The sequence below is a fragment of the Colius striatus genome, chromosome 1 (assembly GCF_028858725.1).
Source record: "Colius striatus isolate bColStr4 chromosome 1, bColStr4.1.hap1, whole genome shotgun sequence".
Taxonomy (NCBI): domain Eukaryota; kingdom Metazoa; phylum Chordata; class Aves; order Coliiformes; family Coliidae; genus Colius; species Colius striatus.
Window position 1 is genome coordinate 143,443,567 of NC_084759.1, and position 18,375 is coordinate 143,461,941.

The 18,375-nt window shown below is 41.9% G+C and overlaps 2 protein-coding genes across 11 annotated transcripts in view; both read right to left on the reverse strand.

The window, feature by feature from the left end:
• IPO8 (importin 8) overlaps positions 1-6,803 on the reverse strand; it is a 49,570-nt gene extending 42,767 nt beyond the window's left edge. The window contains exon 1 of the mRNA XM_062010326.1: positions 6,594-6,803. Within this exon, the coding sequence (XP_061866310.1) occupies positions 6,594-6,677 (84 nt within the window). The 5' untranslated portion in view covers positions 6,678-6,803. The remainder of the gene's footprint in view (positions 1-6,593) is intronic.
• A 7,915-nt stretch (positions 6,804-14,718) lies between these two features.
• Positions 14,719-18,375, reverse strand: part of CAPRIN2 (caprin family member 2) — a 33,808-nt gene continuing 30,151 nt past the window's right edge. For all 10 annotated transcript variants that reach the window (XM_061988888.1, XM_061988885.1, XM_061988886.1 and 7 more), the window contains 3 exons: positions 18,273-18,373; positions 16,609-16,675; positions 14,719-15,287 (listed from right to left, as the gene is read on the reverse strand). In XM_061988888.1, coding sequence (XP_061844872.1) covers positions 14,719-15,287; positions 16,609-16,675; positions 18,273-18,373 — 737 coding nt within the window. The remainder of the gene's footprint in view (positions 15,288-16,608; positions 16,676-18,272; positions 18,374-18,375) is intronic.

The following is an 18,375-nucleotide window of genomic DNA, read 5'->3' on the forward strand; positions in this document are numbered from 1 at the left end:
CAGGAAACCAAAAATGTGTGTGAACTCTAGCCGTCTTTTTATTTTAAATTGTGCCAATATGCTGTTCTCAGGCCAAATCTACTCACAGTTTTTCTTACTATAAACAAATACATTGATTAAGAGTATAACCTTTTGAGGGTTGTTTTCTTCTTGCAGTTTTTCTTCAGTAATCCTATGAGGATCACATGTAGTGTGGACACAGTGATAACAGTATCAATTACTTCCCCTTTTCTGTGCAAACAGTTTTTGTTACTACATTAAAGTTAACGCTACACCCGGAAGCATTATTAGTACCACTTGTGCTGGCATACAGCTGCTGTCCCCTGAAGTTTTGCCAGGATATATACAAATATGGTTATTTGGTCTGCGCAGCAAATCCTCTCAGCAAGAGCCTGGAGTGACAAGATATGTTACGCAGAAGGTACGCACAACGTCTCAGAGGGGGCCCCATCCCTGCCAGCATACTGCTATGAGGGTTTCTTTACATACCCACACCTCTAAAGAGATCACCGGGAGACAGTATCAAGCTACCACTGAATCCTTCTACTCCATCCACACTACTGTTGCTACCATAATTCACTTTATTCAAACAGCTTCGTTTTCTACTTGTTATCAGGAACACAAACGCTGTAGAGATTGACAGACTGTGTGCCTGGTTTAGAAACAAGACACCCAATTCTGTTGTATTCGTGAAGCTTAAACACCATCCTGCTCACTTGTGTAGCAACAAACCCAGGCGGGAAAACTACACGTCGCTTGCACTTTTGAGAACAGAGGACTTTTTAAAAAGCTGTATGCAGCAACATTTTTCCTACACCAGCACATTCTCGTTGGTTTAGTTGTCATGCTAATTGTGGTCTTGGGATGTATCCTTTCTCTGCCTTGCTTGGGGAACCATACAATAGGCTCCCAGACACCAGCAAGTAAAGCAGTACGTATCACACAAGCAGGTGCAGAGCAATTGCCAGGTGTGCACTTTGTAAATGGCAGGAGATAAGGAAGAGAGATGGATGAGTTCAGGAAGACCGTTATTTGTATCATTAGAGTTGCACCTGAGCTTTTACAAAAAAGAGAACAGGAGTGTCATCAGTCACATGGAAGGAACAGAAAGCTATCTGCTGATTTTGAAGAGCTATGCCCAGGAGCCACAGGGAGGCACCAGATGGCTAAAAGAAAAAGAACTTCAGCGCAACTCCTCTAACACAGCGGGCTGCTTTGTGCAGCTTCTCACTAATTACACTTCCTTAAATCCACACAGTGATATTGCAAAACTTTCTGTGAACGTGCTGATCAACGGGGGGCATGTCTCAATTTTGAAGGAGAAAGTAAAAGTTTTTGAGAAACAAACTTTGACTAAGCACTTCCAAAGAACCATTTTCTTAAAGCTGTGTAAAACACATACTGACTGCTCTTGCACAGACCACAGAGCAGAGCAGAGCATTTATGCTAAAAAAAAAATATTAATTCTCATTTCATTTCCATTGGGATTAAGAGGGTTGGACACAGCAATTTGCAAGGCTAGTAGCTAAACTGGGAGAGGTATAGAGCATTGGTAAGATATGGTTGGATAAATTTACATCAACGGAGAAGAAACGTGTGTGTCCCAAGGCATGTGTCCACTGTCTCAGGATCTGCATGCTGCAGCTGTACAGCATTCTGCACTCTGCCCTTTCACTTTTGGCCTAACATGTATTCTTCCTCACCTCAGCATCACAGCTCCAGCCTATTTCCTCAGGAAAGCCTCAGATGGGCTACTGAAAGACAGCAAGATGCACACCATCACACGTAAAAGGACCAGAACGCAAGGACAAATAATCAGGAAAAATATATCAAAATTTCCCCAAATGGCTCCTACTGAATCCTCTGCACATCTAACATCCAAAATTGGCTCCCAGGTTACCAGTCATTGTATGCTACAAAAGTCATTTCAGTAAGCATTTTTCTTTCCTCTTGCTTGCTGTCACATTTGAAGCCCACAGCTAGTGACTGCTCCGTAATCACTTTTGTCAGTAACTTTCCCACTACAGTGATGGCAACCCCAGTGGCTGAGTGCAGAAGGGCACTGGAAGGTGCTTCTTCGACTGCAGAACAACAGGACAATCTGGGACAATGGCTATAGAAATCTGGAGCACTCCCTCAGTTTCTACAAGTGGAGCCAAGACCATCCTTCCCCACCAGCAGTAAACGTCTCTTTCTCTGTACCTCCGAATCCAAGCACAGCACATAAAAATTGCTTAAAAAAACCAAGGCACTACAACTTTATTTGCAAAGACAAACACACAGAGGAAATTTGTACCTTGAATACATATGCAAGTAACTGTTTACAAAGATTATTTTAAGGCTTAGGTACATTTGATCTGAATGCTCAACTGTTTGGTTTATTAAGTTCTGTTTTCTGTTTGCTGTGCACTAAAACAGTGTCACTTAGAAATTCCATCAATATTTGTCACACTCAAGAATATTTTTGCAGTTGTTAATAGTATTTTCTCTCTTGTTTTTTTTTAATACTGTCAGTCATAGTACAAACAAACTAGAACGTGAAAAGACACTTTCTTCTTTCCCTGTCTACATATAAGAGTATTGTTTGCAGAGGGAAATACACAGTGAAAATAACCTTGTGTAAGAACTCACCTGAGATTCCTTCCTCTCTGTGTTCTGCTGCCAAATTTGTTCAGTCTCAAACAAACTCCACATTCCATATTACTTGTAATCATGCAAGTCAACCTCTTTATCAAATTGGTCTTCAATACAAACACCTGAGATTCCTTTCTCTACCTAAGGAGGTGCTCATTGGCACTTTCAGAGGGGCCTTAAGATCCCTGCACCCATCTCAATAAACATGTGGAAGATATGGAATCATAGAATCATAGAATGGTAGGGGTTGGAAGAGACCTTTAGAGATCATCTGAACCCTTCTGCTTTTGAGGAATCTTCTCACACTTCTTTCTCTTCTTCCAGCACTGCTACTCAGTTCCTGTCAAAGTCAAATCCTAAAAGTGCTTCTCAATGTTTAAACAAATAACTGAATTACTGCAATTGTGTTCTTCCTTTCCTTTGTTACAGGCCAAAGCAGGTTGAGTCAATAAAGATTAATGTATAAAAACTGTATAGTAATCCTATCTGAACTGGAATCAGAATAATTTTGTATGTTCACATAATCAGACGGTACATTCCACAACAATCCAAGAACTGGTACATGAAAGCAATATTTCACTATTAAATAACTAAAACCAGCAAAAGCCCCTGAAGTCTATGAGACAGACCTCACAAGAGTACCAATAAGAAGAGACATCAAAGAAAGCTGCTGAGAAATTGGGTAGCTTTCTCACTGTGATAACTGACTGTTCCAATAAGTACAGTGTGATTGATAAATATGACCATAAAGTACACATTGATTACGATGCGATAGAGATGAAGAAAAAAAAAAGAAGGAAACAAAAGAAGGGGATGGAAATATGTGTAGACTTAGAAAATCAACAGGCTAACAGGGAAATGACAGCAGTTACACGATAAAGAGATTATTGACCTGGCAGGAAATTATTGCTCTAGTTTATCAAGAACCACATTTCAGACAAATCCCACGTGTACATTTGTGTTAAGGTCACTGAGAGAAGTGAAGTTTGTTGATGACTCAGAAGCAGCATGCATCACCCAAGAAGAAAGATCAGAAACATCCTACAAAGAACTGAACGACCTTTAGAACTGTACCAACAAAAACAGTGAGATAACAGGACAAAGTACATGGTCATGCACTCAAGGAAAACAGAAATTTCTCCTAAAAGCTTGAGATTTCTTAGTGAGGAGTGAACACAGGATAAAAGGACCTTGGTATATTGATAAGAAATATGTAGACATTAGATATGAAGAAGGTAGTTGTGGTTTTATGATACATCAAATGAAGTATCAGCGGCATTGAACATGAGAGTTTCTGGAACGCTGCAAACACAAATGATCAGGTTGCACAGACAGATTCATTCAAACGGAATCAGATGTGGAGAAGAGCTATGCTCTCCTACTATGAAAATTTCATAAATTCGGTTTTATGATAAGGCAAAGGAAACATCAGCCTGTTGAGGCTCAGTAAGTAACCCAGTAGGGTTATTAGCCTTTGACTGCCATGTCAGCGAGGGTACCAAGATTGGCACAAATGGGTATAAATGGACCATAAACTAATTTTGCCTGGAAATCAACACTGTTTCAAGCTGTGGGAGGAAGAACAATCAGTCTTCTAGTAGATATAATAAGGGAGGAAAAAGAAATCTTAATTCCATTTCTGAATGCAGTTAGGTGGTAATCCAGACAGCAGACAGCAACTTCATTGATTTAGCTCTATCTTTACACAGGTGCAGGAACATACAGAAGAGAAGGGAGCATTTTCAAACATGATGGGACTTCTTGCAGGTAGGTAAGCTTTAATTTATTTAACTCCATTCCTGATTTTATATACTGTAAGCAAATCATGGAATCAAGACTATTATGGCATTGTTCCAGAGGACTCTCTGTATTGGTATCAGCAATGAGGCATATACAAAAAGGTGTAATATTGTCAGACTAATAGGATTTACACTCTCTGGGAAGCTCCTGCCACTACCTAGATTCAAACTTGAATCAGCAGCGACATCACTGTAACTATTGTCCAGAATAAAGGTGACCTCTGTTCTGTTTGGCCAAGTGTCACATTACCATTTCAAGTACTTATTGCTGGAGGGTTTTCTCTTTTGTGAGATAAATGCTAGAACAGCATCTGGATTCCAGTACTTGCAGGAACAGTGTCATGTCAACACTGTCATTAGATACACAGGAGTCTGAGATAGTGCTTTGAAGTCTTGCTTCAAAAGCACTAAAAGGCTTCAAGATGCCAATGACCCACATTAAGCAACATTCCTCAGAAGCATTTTTGTTCCACTCATCCACAGAGTCACGTCAAACTCAGCACTGCAACAGTACATTTTGTCAGTCAGATACATCATGCTTCATTTAGGAACGGGAAGCCTACACATTAATTGCCTACACAATTTCAAGATTCACTCTTTATAATAGTTAGGAAAGATAAAATGTGCCAGCTAATAAAAATCTGTATCTCAACCTGTTCTCAATAAATCTAAATCTTGAATCTAAAACTTGTGTCTTTCATGTGATTTGCATTACACATCACTTGAACTTATATCATTTTACAGATCTCAATCTTAGAAGACTTTCAAAACTCTTCCTGTGCTTCAAGGTATTCATCGGTGTTGTAAAGTGACTGTGTTGGGAGAAGGACCCAGGAATCCAGACAGCTGTCTTTGTTCTGATCCTGTCAAACATGCAGCAGCTTCTGATTGTAGTTTTGATTCCTGTGTAACAGGCTTCTGACAAATTTCCCCCTCAGTCTTTAACAGTAGGGATAAAAGTATGTACTGATGAATTTCTTAAGTAACTACGCCAAATAAAGTTTTAATCTATTTTTATCTAAGATCGTTCTCAACGTCCAGCACTTAATCCACTGATTTACTAAAGAAAATCATGAACTGCTAAAGCAAGGATTAGCTGTATCTAATTCAGAGGGAGGTTTAGGTTGCCTAAATAGAAAATTAAGCTGCAGGAGCAAACCTTAAGTAGCAGTAATTCCTGACAGCCAATTCTCACAGACCGTTTTGTTAACGTACCAACAGAGTGGAAAAATACAGATCCTTCAAGTGAACTGATCAAATATTCCATCAAAGTATAGAGGTTAAAGCTTTATTAATGCTGTGCAGTGAACTTTATTCAAATGTCCACATTCAGACTTTGATTCGGTGCATACTGTTGCTCTCTTAACTGTGGGGATCTGTGATAAATACTAGCCGTAAAAAAAAAAAAAACAACCTAGGCTGTCTTTCTCAAAGTTTTACTTGGCGTGCTGCTGAACGGGACGAAACGAATCCCTGAGAGTCACTGCTATCTATCTGTAAGATCAAGAGTGCGGCGGAGATACATGTGATGCCTCCCAGCACCAAACGCTGCAGTTAGCGCCGAGGATTTAGATTGCCGCACTCCACTCCGACACGTCCCGCTCCCACTGTCACAAATTAAGGACGAAATTGAGGGAGGGCAGCGGTCCCTCACAGCCGCCGGGCAGCGACGGCGCGCACCAGCGACCGCCGGACGCGTTCCTCGACCGCTCCGCGGGGGCTCGGGCAGCCGGCAGGTCTCACAAGGGCATTCCCCCGCCCCAGGGGTCCCGGCAGCCACATCGGGGCGGCCCTGCCTCCCGCTGTCGGGCCTGTCCCTGGCCCCGGCCGGCGGCCGGGTGACTGCTGACAACCGGCGCGGAAGGCCCCGCTCCGCAGCGGGATGCCGCCGCCGCCCCCGGCCCAAACCCGCTTTCCGCTGGAACCCGCGTAAGGGGGGAGGGCCAGCGCGGGCCCTCCGCCCCATAGCCGCACGCTGCGGAGCGGGCGGTCCCGGCGCGGAGGAGGGGGCTCACGCCGACCCCCACCCCCCGCCCCTGTCGGCGGGGCCAGGCGACCCCGTGCGGCGCGGCGGCCGGGGCGAGGCGAGGCGCGGCGGGGCGAGGGCGGGGCAGGGCAGGCCGCCGGCGGGTCCCAGCCGGGGCCGGCCGCCCCCCTCACCTGATTGAGCTCGTTCTCGGCGGCGATGCGCAGCTTGGGGTCTATGGTGCCCTTCAGAGCCTGGATGATCCTGTTGGGATCCATCTTCCTCTTCCCTCGCCGGCGGGCAGCGCTTCCCCAGGGGCAGGCGGAGGAAGAGGAGCCGCCGCTGAGCGCAGCCGCCCCCCCGTGCCACAATCACAAGCTCGTGTCCCCCACCCCCCGCGGTCCCTCTCCACAGCCATTCACCGGTTTGCGACAGCTGGCTATCGGGAAACGGGCACTGCTTTACGGCCGCGGCGCCGCCTTCTGGCTTCGCGCAAAGGTCGGCGAGAGGTGGCCGCCATGTCGTTGTACGGATCAAAGTCAGGCGGGACGGCTGGCGGCGGATGGGGAGCGGGCTTCGGGCCGTGCCTGCCCGGGGGCGGCCATGTCGCGGTACGGCACGCAGGCTGTGGGGATCCCTGAGGCAGAGCGTGGCTGCGGTGAGCAGGCCTGTGCCCTCGGGCTGCGTGCTCGGATGCTCTGCAGCCAGCGCCGTCTGCGCCGTACAGCGGGAGACTCGGCTGATGGCAAACCGTCACTGCCAGGGCGATGGAGGAGCAGCTGAGCCCTGCGGCCCAGCGCCCCGGCAGGGAACAGGCCCAGTCAGACACGGCAGACAGGGGAAGGCGAGGCCAGAGACAAGAGGCACGGGCCCTGCACTGTTGCCAGGGTGCAGCTGCCACGGCTCTGGTTGTGCTGAGGTACCTCGGTCCGTCGCTGCTTGGTGGCCTCTTGGTACCTTACAGTGAATGGCTGCACTGGCAAAGGCTCACCAGTCCCGCAGACACGTAGTTGTCCAACCCAGGGGATTCTTCCAGACCCTCTTTGCCAGCACGTAGCTTCACTACACTTAGAAAAAAAAATCCTATTTTTTCTCTCTTACCACTTTACCCTTTTTATGGTAGTTTTCCAGCTTGCACACCAGGCTTGATTATTCTGTATGTGCTGCCACGGGAGTTGCTAGCACAAGACTCAGTCCCTTTGAGAACAAGACTGAATGATGATGAGGTCAATTGCACAGTGGAGAACCAGCATTCACAGTTATGCAGGTACCTAAGGCATATATGGACAACAAAAAACTCGCAACAAGACAGAAATTTGCTGCAAGGAGCTTCCTAAAAATGTACAATTTTAAGTCCTGCTGTGTTTCGGAGTGTGTTTGTTTGTGAGACTTGTCCTCCTCGTTAAATAGATTCACAGACCCTGAAAATGGTTTGCTTACCATAATGGTGTTTGTGTGTGACAGCAAGTGGAAGGTGCTCACAACTCAAGTTGTCAGGAATATATAAACACCACTTCTAACTGCAAGCGTTTGCACCACTGTGATTTTCTACCTCTGTCCTATTTTTCCCATTAAATCCCAGAACTTGCAGGCAAACCAAAGAAAGATTTAAACGTCTGTGCAGGTGTAAGGTGACTATCAAAGGTGCTGTATACAGACCAAGAGCATGCCAGAAAAACCTCATGAGTAGTATAGTGACCCAAATCCCTCAGTTTCATCTGCAGGTGATGTTTTACATAACATTTACAAACCAAAGACCTGTTATAAACTGGTAGAAAGAACGGAAAGAGTATTTGCTATTGAAAGAGTCAAAACACAAGGGCAATTACAAGATCATCCCATTATATAGATGCCTCAAGAATACAGTTGGAGAGTATGTCAATTGTTTATTGTAATTACAGTACAAAACATCCTTTCTCATTACTGCTCCTCAATTAAGAAAAAGGCAGTATTTCCTTCATCTATTACCTGAGCTATACTGAGGGATACTCTTAATGATGAATGGACAAGAATGCCATTTATAGTAGGGATACCCTTCTCTAACCAAGGAGACTATATGGTTATGCTTGCCACAACGTCATTACTGCCATTAAATAATTTAAGTTCCTAAACTGTTTACAAAGAAAACACTAGAGGAACTAAGGCTATAATGATTTCATACAAAAACAATTGTCCCTTAATAAGTTTCCCTATAATTAAAAAAGAACCTAGCTGTAAAAATGGATTACACCTCCCTAGCACGTGGAGATTGTGTGCTGTCTTGTGGTTTTCATCGCTTTTTGAAGTGGTGCAGAACACCTGATCATTATCACTCAGGAACTGTCTGCTCTCCAGTAATGCAGCTCTACAGCATCTAGCAAGCAATTGCAAGTACTTTCATTTACCTTTTAATTTCTTCATAGAAGCAGGTGAGAGGATGTTCAGTAATCAATAAATGTAAACAAAACCTATTCTTGGTGTAAGAAGTGTATATTATTAACTGTGGCAATTGTCAATTCCCCATTTTGCTTAAGATAGTAAATAAGACTAGTGAGAACTGCCCATTTTAAAGATCTTGGATCATGTATTACAGAAAAACAAATTGCTTTAAAGGATTTGTAGTGTTATGTCTCTACTTCTTTTCCCCAAATTAGCACATTATGGGCAGTTTAATAGCAGTTCTGTTTCATTCCATTTCTGTGTATTCATCTGTGGTAGGTGAACTTAAAAGTTACAAAATGTATTCACTGAGGGACTTTAGTCTTGTGGAGCTAGTGATGTAAAACCTATCAATAAAGATCAAAATATGCTTAAAGGCTATTTTAACATCTTCCTAAAGTGATTCTCATAATTTTCTGGCACTTACCACTTGAATTTAAAAGGACACTTTTAACACAGAACATTAACTACATAAAAAGCCAATTTTGTTTTCAAGACTCACTTTTTGTGCACACAGCATCCATGAGGCAATGCCAGCCAGTCTCTAAACCAAGTAACACCCAGTTCAACAATGCTTATTTCCCATGCAATACGGCAGCACTGGTTTAGTTGCAGAAGTACTGTCGCAAGCATTGTTGCAAGGTCTAACCATGCACTGTGTCTGAGGTCTGCCTGATGCTTTGTGGTGTAAAACATGAAAGCCCATAAATACCTGTGGCTGCTATTGTAAAAATAAGTTTTGTCAGTAACTGAACTGTTTTGATGAAGCTTCAAAAACTTCAGGATGAAAGTAACCACTTCCAAGCAATAGTTCAAATGTCTTTTTGTCAAAGCAGAGTCTGTTCATATTTTTGGGTTTCCTCTACTTCAAAAATAATGGATCTGGAAGTGAATGTGAATTTTGGGTGGGTTTCTTAAAATCTGTTTTGTTACATAGGAAAATAAAGAATCTGAGGTAAAATTCAGAGATTTTTCTTGTCAGCTATCTAACACTGCTGATGAGAGAAGATGCAACATGAAAGAGGTGAAGGAAACTAAAGTAGATGAAATCTACTCAGTTGCACCCTTATGCAAGTAGAGGAAAAAAGGATGAGAATAAAAGGGAGGTGGGGAGATAAGGGAAAGCAAAGATTATTATGGTTTTTTAAAGCTCCAGAACTCTCCAGGTGGACTATGACAACAGTTTCATGAAGTATTTAGAATAAGCAGTTCTATTTTGAAACTTAGTTGCTGAGAACAAGGATTTTTAAAGCAACATTAATTTTTACCTCAGCAAAAGTGAGACCAACAGAGTGAGTGACAGAGTTGCTATCAACTTGAACTTAAGTTCAGGAGCTTTGAGAGGTGGAGAAAAACTAGAAAAGCCTTACATATTGCATGCTAGTCTTTTGGCTTTTTTTTGGTTGGCTGGTTAATTGTTTTGAAATGCAAGTAGTGTTTTAGCTGAATGCGATGTGTAACATACTTTCTGCTGGCATAGAGCAACTGCCAACCAAGTTCCTTTAGCATAGTGTCTGGTTCTAAGTTATAGTTAGTAACAGATTCTCATGGAAAAGTACAAGAAAGAAGATAATGAGCCTTTGTGTGATGACCTACAAACTAAAAGTAATTAATTGCTTTCAATATAGAGTTTACTTCATTGTAGTAAACTAACGACAAAGTGATTGGATCAGTACTTGTAATAAAGCCTTTGTTCTGTATCAACCACAGCCCTTACTTATTTGGACTAGTTCAAAAGCTGCACGAACTAGTACTCTCCAGGCAAATTAGTACTTCGCAGTGTATTTATTTTTTCCAAGTACACCACCACCTGGAAACATTCAGTCAGCAGGTACAAATGTATCAACTTTTTCATTAACAGAATTTTTTATGGCTGAGAGACAAGACACAAAATTGAATTGATCAGAGACTTATGAACAAATGCATAGCTAGAGGTAGCTTAACGTGGTTATGGTACAGTACATTTCCAATTAGAATGCACAACAGACTTTTCATGCCCTCCACAAGACTCTCAAACTTATTTTTCTCAAGACATTGGTTGTATAGGTTTGGTAAAGAGCTAGCAAGGATGATCTGCAGATAAATGTATGCCAGGCCTCCAGATGCAAGACTGTGATCAGAGTTAAAATTCCAAAGCCATCTCCCCCACTGACTCTTTCATAGGTGCAGTTGTAGGTAACTTAAAGCAGTGTGGGAGGAAAAGGTACACAAAGTGAAGCAGTACAGCAGAGCACCATTCCCTGCGCCACCACTCTAACCCACAGGATGGACATTTCCTTAGTTGTAGGAAGTCGGACATTAGCAGTCAGTTCTGGTAGATCATTCATAATCTCCTTTCACTTCCATAACCTGGAGAAAACACAAAGTCACAAGTCCATTAGTATTCTGAAAACTTTCAGAAAGCCTTTGTTGTGGTTGAACCTTGTGAGCAGGCAGCTCAGCACCATGCAGCTGCTCTCTCTCTTCCCACCAGGGGTACAGGGTAGAGAATCAGAAGTGTGAAAACTCATGGGTGGAGATAAAGAGTTTACTCAACATGTAAAGCAAAAGCTGTGCACGCACGCAAAGCAAAAGAACAAATTCATCCTCTACTTCCCATGGGCAGGCAGGTGTTCAGCCAACTCCAGGAGAGCAAGGCTCCATAGTACACAAGGGTTACATGAGTGCCCCTCTATCTCCCAGTTTGTATTGCTGAGATGATGGGGGGTGTCCCTTTTGTGAGTTGGGGTCAGCAGTCCCAGCTATGTCCCCTCCCATCTTCTTGTGCATCCCCAACCCACTCCCTGGAGGAGCTGAATGAGAAACACAGAAAAGGCCTTGACACTGTGTAAATGCTGCTTAGTAAGAATGAAAGCATTCCTGTGTAATCAGGAGTGTTTTGGTCACACATCTAAAATGTAGCTCTGTACCGGCTGCTCTGTAGACAATTCACTTTATCACAGCCAAAACCTGTACACATTCCCATTTTAGAGTAGTTTCACTCTTTCAGTGAACTCAGAGAAATAAACATGGAAGCTCCCTCACTCCAAAACCTAGCATTAGTTCCTTGCTCACCAGTTCACCAGGTTGCACAGAGTAACTAAACTAGAGAGAATTTACATGGTATCCAATTTACATAGCAAAGACAGCAAGAGAAAGCAAAATTATGATGCCCCTTTGTATTATTTAGACCTGATTATTATATAATTAAGGCATATTACATAGTGAAACAATTCAAGTCAATTCATTTAATAACTATGGAGGAAAAGGTAGTGGCAAACAGTATTTATATGAAGTCAGAACCAGTGTTACCTCATATTTTCAAGTTGTGAAACTCAACTATTAAATGCTTTGCTTGAGGGTATGAATCTTGGTCTTTAGTCTGGACACAGAGGTAGACTAGAACTACTGTCTCAGTAAATAATGCACCTGAAATAGCCTGAAGTAGTTTGATCAGCTTTCTAAAACAAGTATTAATCCTAGTGTTTATCATTACAGGAAATCATATGTAGTCATGTCTTTAGGTATTTTGATCAAAAAAGCAATAGCGGAGTTTGACCAAAAAAAGGTGCTTTACTTGGTCTTTTGTGTTTTGGGAGTTTTGTTTTTTTTTAAATATAGCCTTAGAATTTAAGATTCAGTACTAGCCTTCTGAGTCACATCCAATGTGAAAATTTTCATAGTATCTGTTAATTGTACTTAACAGCCCTTTTTTAACAGAGGTCACAGCTATGACTTGAAACATGGTAAAAACCGGTAGTTCTAGATAAGAAGTTTCTATGTGAGAAACCTATATGATAAAATTGATCACAGTTTCAGTTATTCTATGAGAATAGTGTAGTGGAATTGCCAGTGTTGTTGTATTTTCTTTTTTCCACTGTATTTATTTTAATGAAGCTAGTAGAGATTATTCCAATCTAGGCTGATGTGAAGTTTTTTTAAAGTCTATATTATGATCTGTAGCTGAGTTTATCAAGGAATAATGGATTAGATTTCATGTTTCATACCTGTATACTTCTGTCAGGGACTGTGTCCTCTAACTATGAACTTTTTAGAAACCCATCTTATATACACAGACAACCAGCTCTGAATGAGATGTTTATCTCATCTTAAATATATGCAAGCTAGAGCTACACAAAAGCTTTTCCAGTTCTGATAGTAAAAAATAAGATTAGTTTGAAACAAATAGTAACATGGGTCTACCAAGCATTTGTCCAGAGGGGACTGGAGCATAACACAGCAACATGTGCTTCATGTATTCACAGTAAGCACATGTGAGGTTGCCAGAGGCTTAGGTGATTAGCAATGCTTAGAAGTACTGGTAACCTGTTCTTAAAAGCATATGAAATCCATAATACAAAATACATATAATAAAACCAAGTTGGATAAACTGCATGCTCAGTGACAAAGCCTGCTGTACATACAACAGGATTCATTTAAGAAGTTCCTATATAGACAGGCTAGAAGAAGGGTGACTGCATCAATGCTCTGCATGTCTAAAAAACACATACTGTTGCAGGACTTAGAAAAGTATTGAAGTCTGTTTGTCCACAGCTGTAAAGCTACCACAAGCTGAAAGTTATTCTAGCACTTAGGCTTAGCTATTATATTGCCAAATTAATATTGTTAACTCTCCTTGTGTATAATAAAAAAAGTACTGAACTCCTGTCACTTATCCTCTCAGTGTTCCAGAAATGAGCCTCCATTGGCTGAAGTCAGAAGCAGTATGTTTAAAATTATAAAATACAGGCTTAGGACTCAATAGTTAAAGTTCTACATTTGTCTGTAGTGGTAAAAACTACGTTCCCTAAAGCTTTGTCTTATCTGAACTACTCTCAGAACTTGCTGAAGGGATTTATCCAAGAGTTGAAGTATGATCATTCTCAAAAAAGCCAAAAACATCTATATGAATAAGAAACCTAAAGCTTGGAATAAAACCTAGATCTTTATGCCAGTAACTTTACAAGGTCATGCCAAACAACTTCTTCTGGCATCACCAGCGTGGCTGAGGAGAACTGTTTAAAAGTTTGAAGTTGTGAAACCAGTTACCAAGAAACCACAGCTTTATATTGCCTCTGAAGTTTATTCCAGTCTAGGTTAATTTTTATCTAAGCAAGCAGACAGCTGAGCTGCTTTTACTTTGCATAGCTCTAGCTGATCCTTCCATATACTGGCAAGGCTTTGGCACTAGCTACCTTCGCACAGCCAGCCCTTCAGTGACTGTTCTGAAATTTAAGAATTTCAACTACAGCACTCCTGAAGGACAGGTGATTTAATATGTGACAGGATATGCATTTTAAGTAGTCTCAATGAAGTAACATTTCACTTTTAATTTCTTACCCCTGTTAAAAAGGAAGCAGATACATAACTAAATCTTTGGATTCACGCTGATCAAGGGAACACCCCTGAGAATGCCACCAAGCAAGAACTAGACACACAAATAATCCTGTTGAAACTATACAGTTTATCCTGAATTACTGAAACTCAAAGACCAGTTCTGTGTAATAACCACATACACCCCACATCAGCTCAGTTTTATGTATTTTAAGAATAAAGACCACTGGCAAGATCAATACTAAAATGCATATTAACTTGTTTTATTGAGGCACAACAAGGCATTGTGAATAGCCCATACTTGAGGCAATCAATAGTGTAGTAAGCTGGACATTAATACAGTTTAGGGTAAGTGCAAACAATATACATTCACAGCTTTACTAGCAAGGCTACATCACAACTGATAAAGTGCCAAATTAGTGCTGATTCAGTACCCCAACTCCATGATTTCACCTTGCGCAACAGGACCATAATTTCCTCCCAGTAATGGAACCACGTATTTTCTACCAAGTTAGAAGTGCAAAGCTCATCCCACCCCCCTCCACCAAGGTGTTTGGAGCAACTCTTTTGTAAACATTGCACTGGTATTTAGTCCTGATAAAGGAGGTAGCCCGAAAAGGTGGAGTATTTCCAGCTACTTCCATAGATGGCTCCACGATGCAGACGCAACCAGATCTGATCCCCCTGGAACAGCTGCAGGACTGCATGATTACTGGCTGTTTCATGGTCAGGAGCGCCATCGTTTGCATATGCTGACACTAGGACCTCTTCATTCTTCATGAGATTCACATACAGGGGAACATTTACAGCCAGTTTCAGCATGTGGAAGATGAAGACGTATGTACCGTTCACCGGACAGTTGAATCTACCAAGCTGGATATCAAAAGTTTCTCCAAGGTTGTTCAGCAACAGATCAAACACAATTGGCTGGTCCAGAGTTCCAGGGGCCAGGTTAGATGTTCTAGCAGCAGAGAAGGCCACTCTCATCTGCTGCGGGAGGGGGTAGACATGCACTGGTAGTATGGTGGCAGCTTGGCTTGTCACTGGCATATCAACAGGGGTGATGCTGCGGGAGTCTCCCTGCCCAGAGTCCCCACTGTTAAAGGTCTCATTGTCTCGTTCTGGACTGCTCACCTGAGAGGAATCACTCCATCCTGCTGTTAAAGAGCATTAGCAATGATAAGGAAGCAATTTTAACAGAACATGCAGGGCATAATCTTAAGCAGTAAGTGTACGGGCTTTGCAACAGATCTTTCAGATACAGCAAGTTGTCAAAGGACCCCAGTGAGAACAAAATATTGAAGGTGGCTTACATTCAGCACACTTGCATTCAAGCAAGATGGGCCATGATCCAAGTGCAAACAATTATTTTTCATACTTGTAAGTAGGAGAGGGTAGTAAGCTTGCAATAGTTTTAGCTGCATTATTTGCCATGTACCTATCTCAGCACTAAAAAGCATGTGGAGAAAAATATAATTTCTGAAGAAATTGATAAAATGATCAAAATCCAAGTAGTCATTCAGTCACCTTCAAGAACTGAATTTGCACTTCAGTTTCTCAATATTGTTCTTCTGGAGTTGCATCCTTCGGTCACATCAACTTATGATGCGAGAATATTTTCAGTCTGAAGAACTAGAATTGTTTGTAAGCTTTTTGCACTCCACTCCCCAAAATGAAGCTGTTTATCTTTTCAAATACCCAAGTTAAAAAGGTCTAGAATGAAACATTAACAGATCTGAGAAATCTGTCAGCTTGCCACATAGTCCTTTTAACTCCCTTCTGCCGTACATTCTGAGTCCCTCCTCAGATTGAGACCTGCTTCATCCTAAAAGTTCCCATGATACATCATAATCTCTCTTTATTCTTCAATGTAGTTATCTAGAGTTACTATTCATCTCACTTTTCAGCTATAGCACTGTTAAGTTGAGTTTTTTCCAGCACATACTGTAGAATTAAGTCTTGTTTACAGCTTCTGAAATTATATGCTATTCATGCTGGATTGAAAAAGCCAGTCTTAAGTATTTCTTTAGATTTTGTACACCAGCATGAAAGTACAGAATAAAGCTGTATTCCCAAACAATTTTTCAAAGTTTCCATACAAAGTTTCTAGGACTTGATAGTTTACCCAGAATCAAGGGAGACCATGTGATAAAGAGAAGCAGCTAAATGCAACTCGAGAATCACCCTGTGTGTATTTTCCTAGACAGTTTGTGAAAAAAGTTCAGTAAGGTACCATTGTGTTAGAACTTTGACATGTGAAGACACCAAACTGAGAACAGTGACATTAGATGTGCTGCTTATTATGTAATGCTTATAACAGTATTAAGCTTTCATCTAGTCTGGTTAGTTTATACCAAGCTTGATCTGTTTGATCAGTGAGAGTACACTATTTTTCTTCACTATTCACAGTAACACTCCACTTTATCTGTTACATCCAAGTCCATATATGTACCCCTGGGAACATGAAGTTAGCCTTACCTCTTGAATTTGCTCGAGGACCACTAGTTATCCCACCTCGTTTATAGCACTGCTGGTAGTTAACATCCTAAAAACAGAAGTATTTTGAAAATGGCTAGAAATTAATCTGAAAAAAGTAGAGCTAACAAAGTACTTTCCAGTATTACAACAAAAGGAATGCTAGGAGAATGTGAGTCCACTGCTCAATGAAGAGAGTGTCCTGGTGACAGAGGATGCAGAGAAGGCAGAGGTACTGAATGCCTTCTGTGCTTCAGTCTTTACTGCTAAGGCTGGCTGTTGGGAAGCCCAGTCTCTCAAAGATACAGAGAAAGATTGGAGAAAGGAAGGCCTTTCCTTGGTTGAGAAGAACTGGATTACAGATCTACTACAAGCTGTACACCCATAAATCCATGGGTCCTGATGGGAGGACTGGCTGATTCCCCAGAAGGCTGTGCTGCCATTCAGTGGGATCTCAACCAGCTTGAGAGTTGGGCAGAGAGGAACCTCTGAGGTTCAACAAGGACAAGTGCAGAGTCCTGCATCTGGGAATGAACAACTCCATGCACCAGTACAGGCTGGGGATTGACCTGCTGGAGAGCAGCTCTGCAGAGAGAGCTGGGAGTTCTGGTGGGGAGCAACTAAACATGAGTCAGCAATGTACCCTCATAGCCAAGAAGGCCAGTGGCATCATGGGATGCATCAAGACTGTGGCCAGTAGGTTGAGGGAAATTCTCTTCCCCCTCTACTCTGCCCTGGTGAGGCCTCATCTGGTGCTCAATGACAGGACAAGGGGTAACAAGCTGGAACACAGGAAGTTCCACTTGAACATAAGGAAAAACTACTTTTCTGTGAGAATGAGGGAGCACTGGCACAGGCTGCCCAGGGAGGGTGTGGAGTCTTCTCTGGAGGTTTTCAAAACCTGCCTGGATGTGTTCCTATGCAATCTGATCAAGGTGGACCTGCTTTAGTGGTGGGGGTGGACTACCTGATCTCTAGAGGTCATTTCTCAACCATTCTGATTTTTTATCTACATAGTTAAACTCTAGAATAGACAAGGATGGAGTTTAGAATTAAGATGTATATAAAGAGCCTTATTTATGGAAAAACTTTTACAATAGCTGGCAAATTGAAAAGCTATTTCAATGCCAATTCTAGAAAGTTCACTTCTGAGCTATACCCTCAGTTCAGTTCATTGAGCAATATCTTAAATAACAGGTCTGTTAGAAATCCATGAGTCTGTACAGAACAACACATTTAAATTTGAACCTGAAGACCCTCCTCCTACCAGCAACCTTTCCCACACATTGTATTACGCAATTTTTCCCTAACCACATTCTCAATTAGTTCATTTAGGCATTAGTTATCCTACAGAGGCATTGAGTACCAGCTTTAAAATCCACAGAGAAAGAAACTCTGTATCACATCTTATTTGCTATCTGTTTGCATTTCAGTCATTTCCTTCAGACTAAAATGAGCCTGTCATACAGAGACATTACCTGTCTGAACTGACTTCTATTTAAGGTGCCGTCTGCTGTTCCAAAAAATGAGTTTTGTCTAGGAAACAAAACTAACCTCTAGCTTGTAAGGAATAATCCAGCAGTTAAGATAATTAAAAGCTACAGTACTAGAAGCTTTAGCTCTTGTACAGCACTCAAAAGGCTCCTGGAAACAAGATCAATACTCACCCTCTGAGAATAGGGCATTCCAGCATAATCTCTACCAGGGAACTGCAGCTGACCATAGTTACCATTAGTTAGTGAAGCTGAGCCTCTGTAAGCATCAAAACCT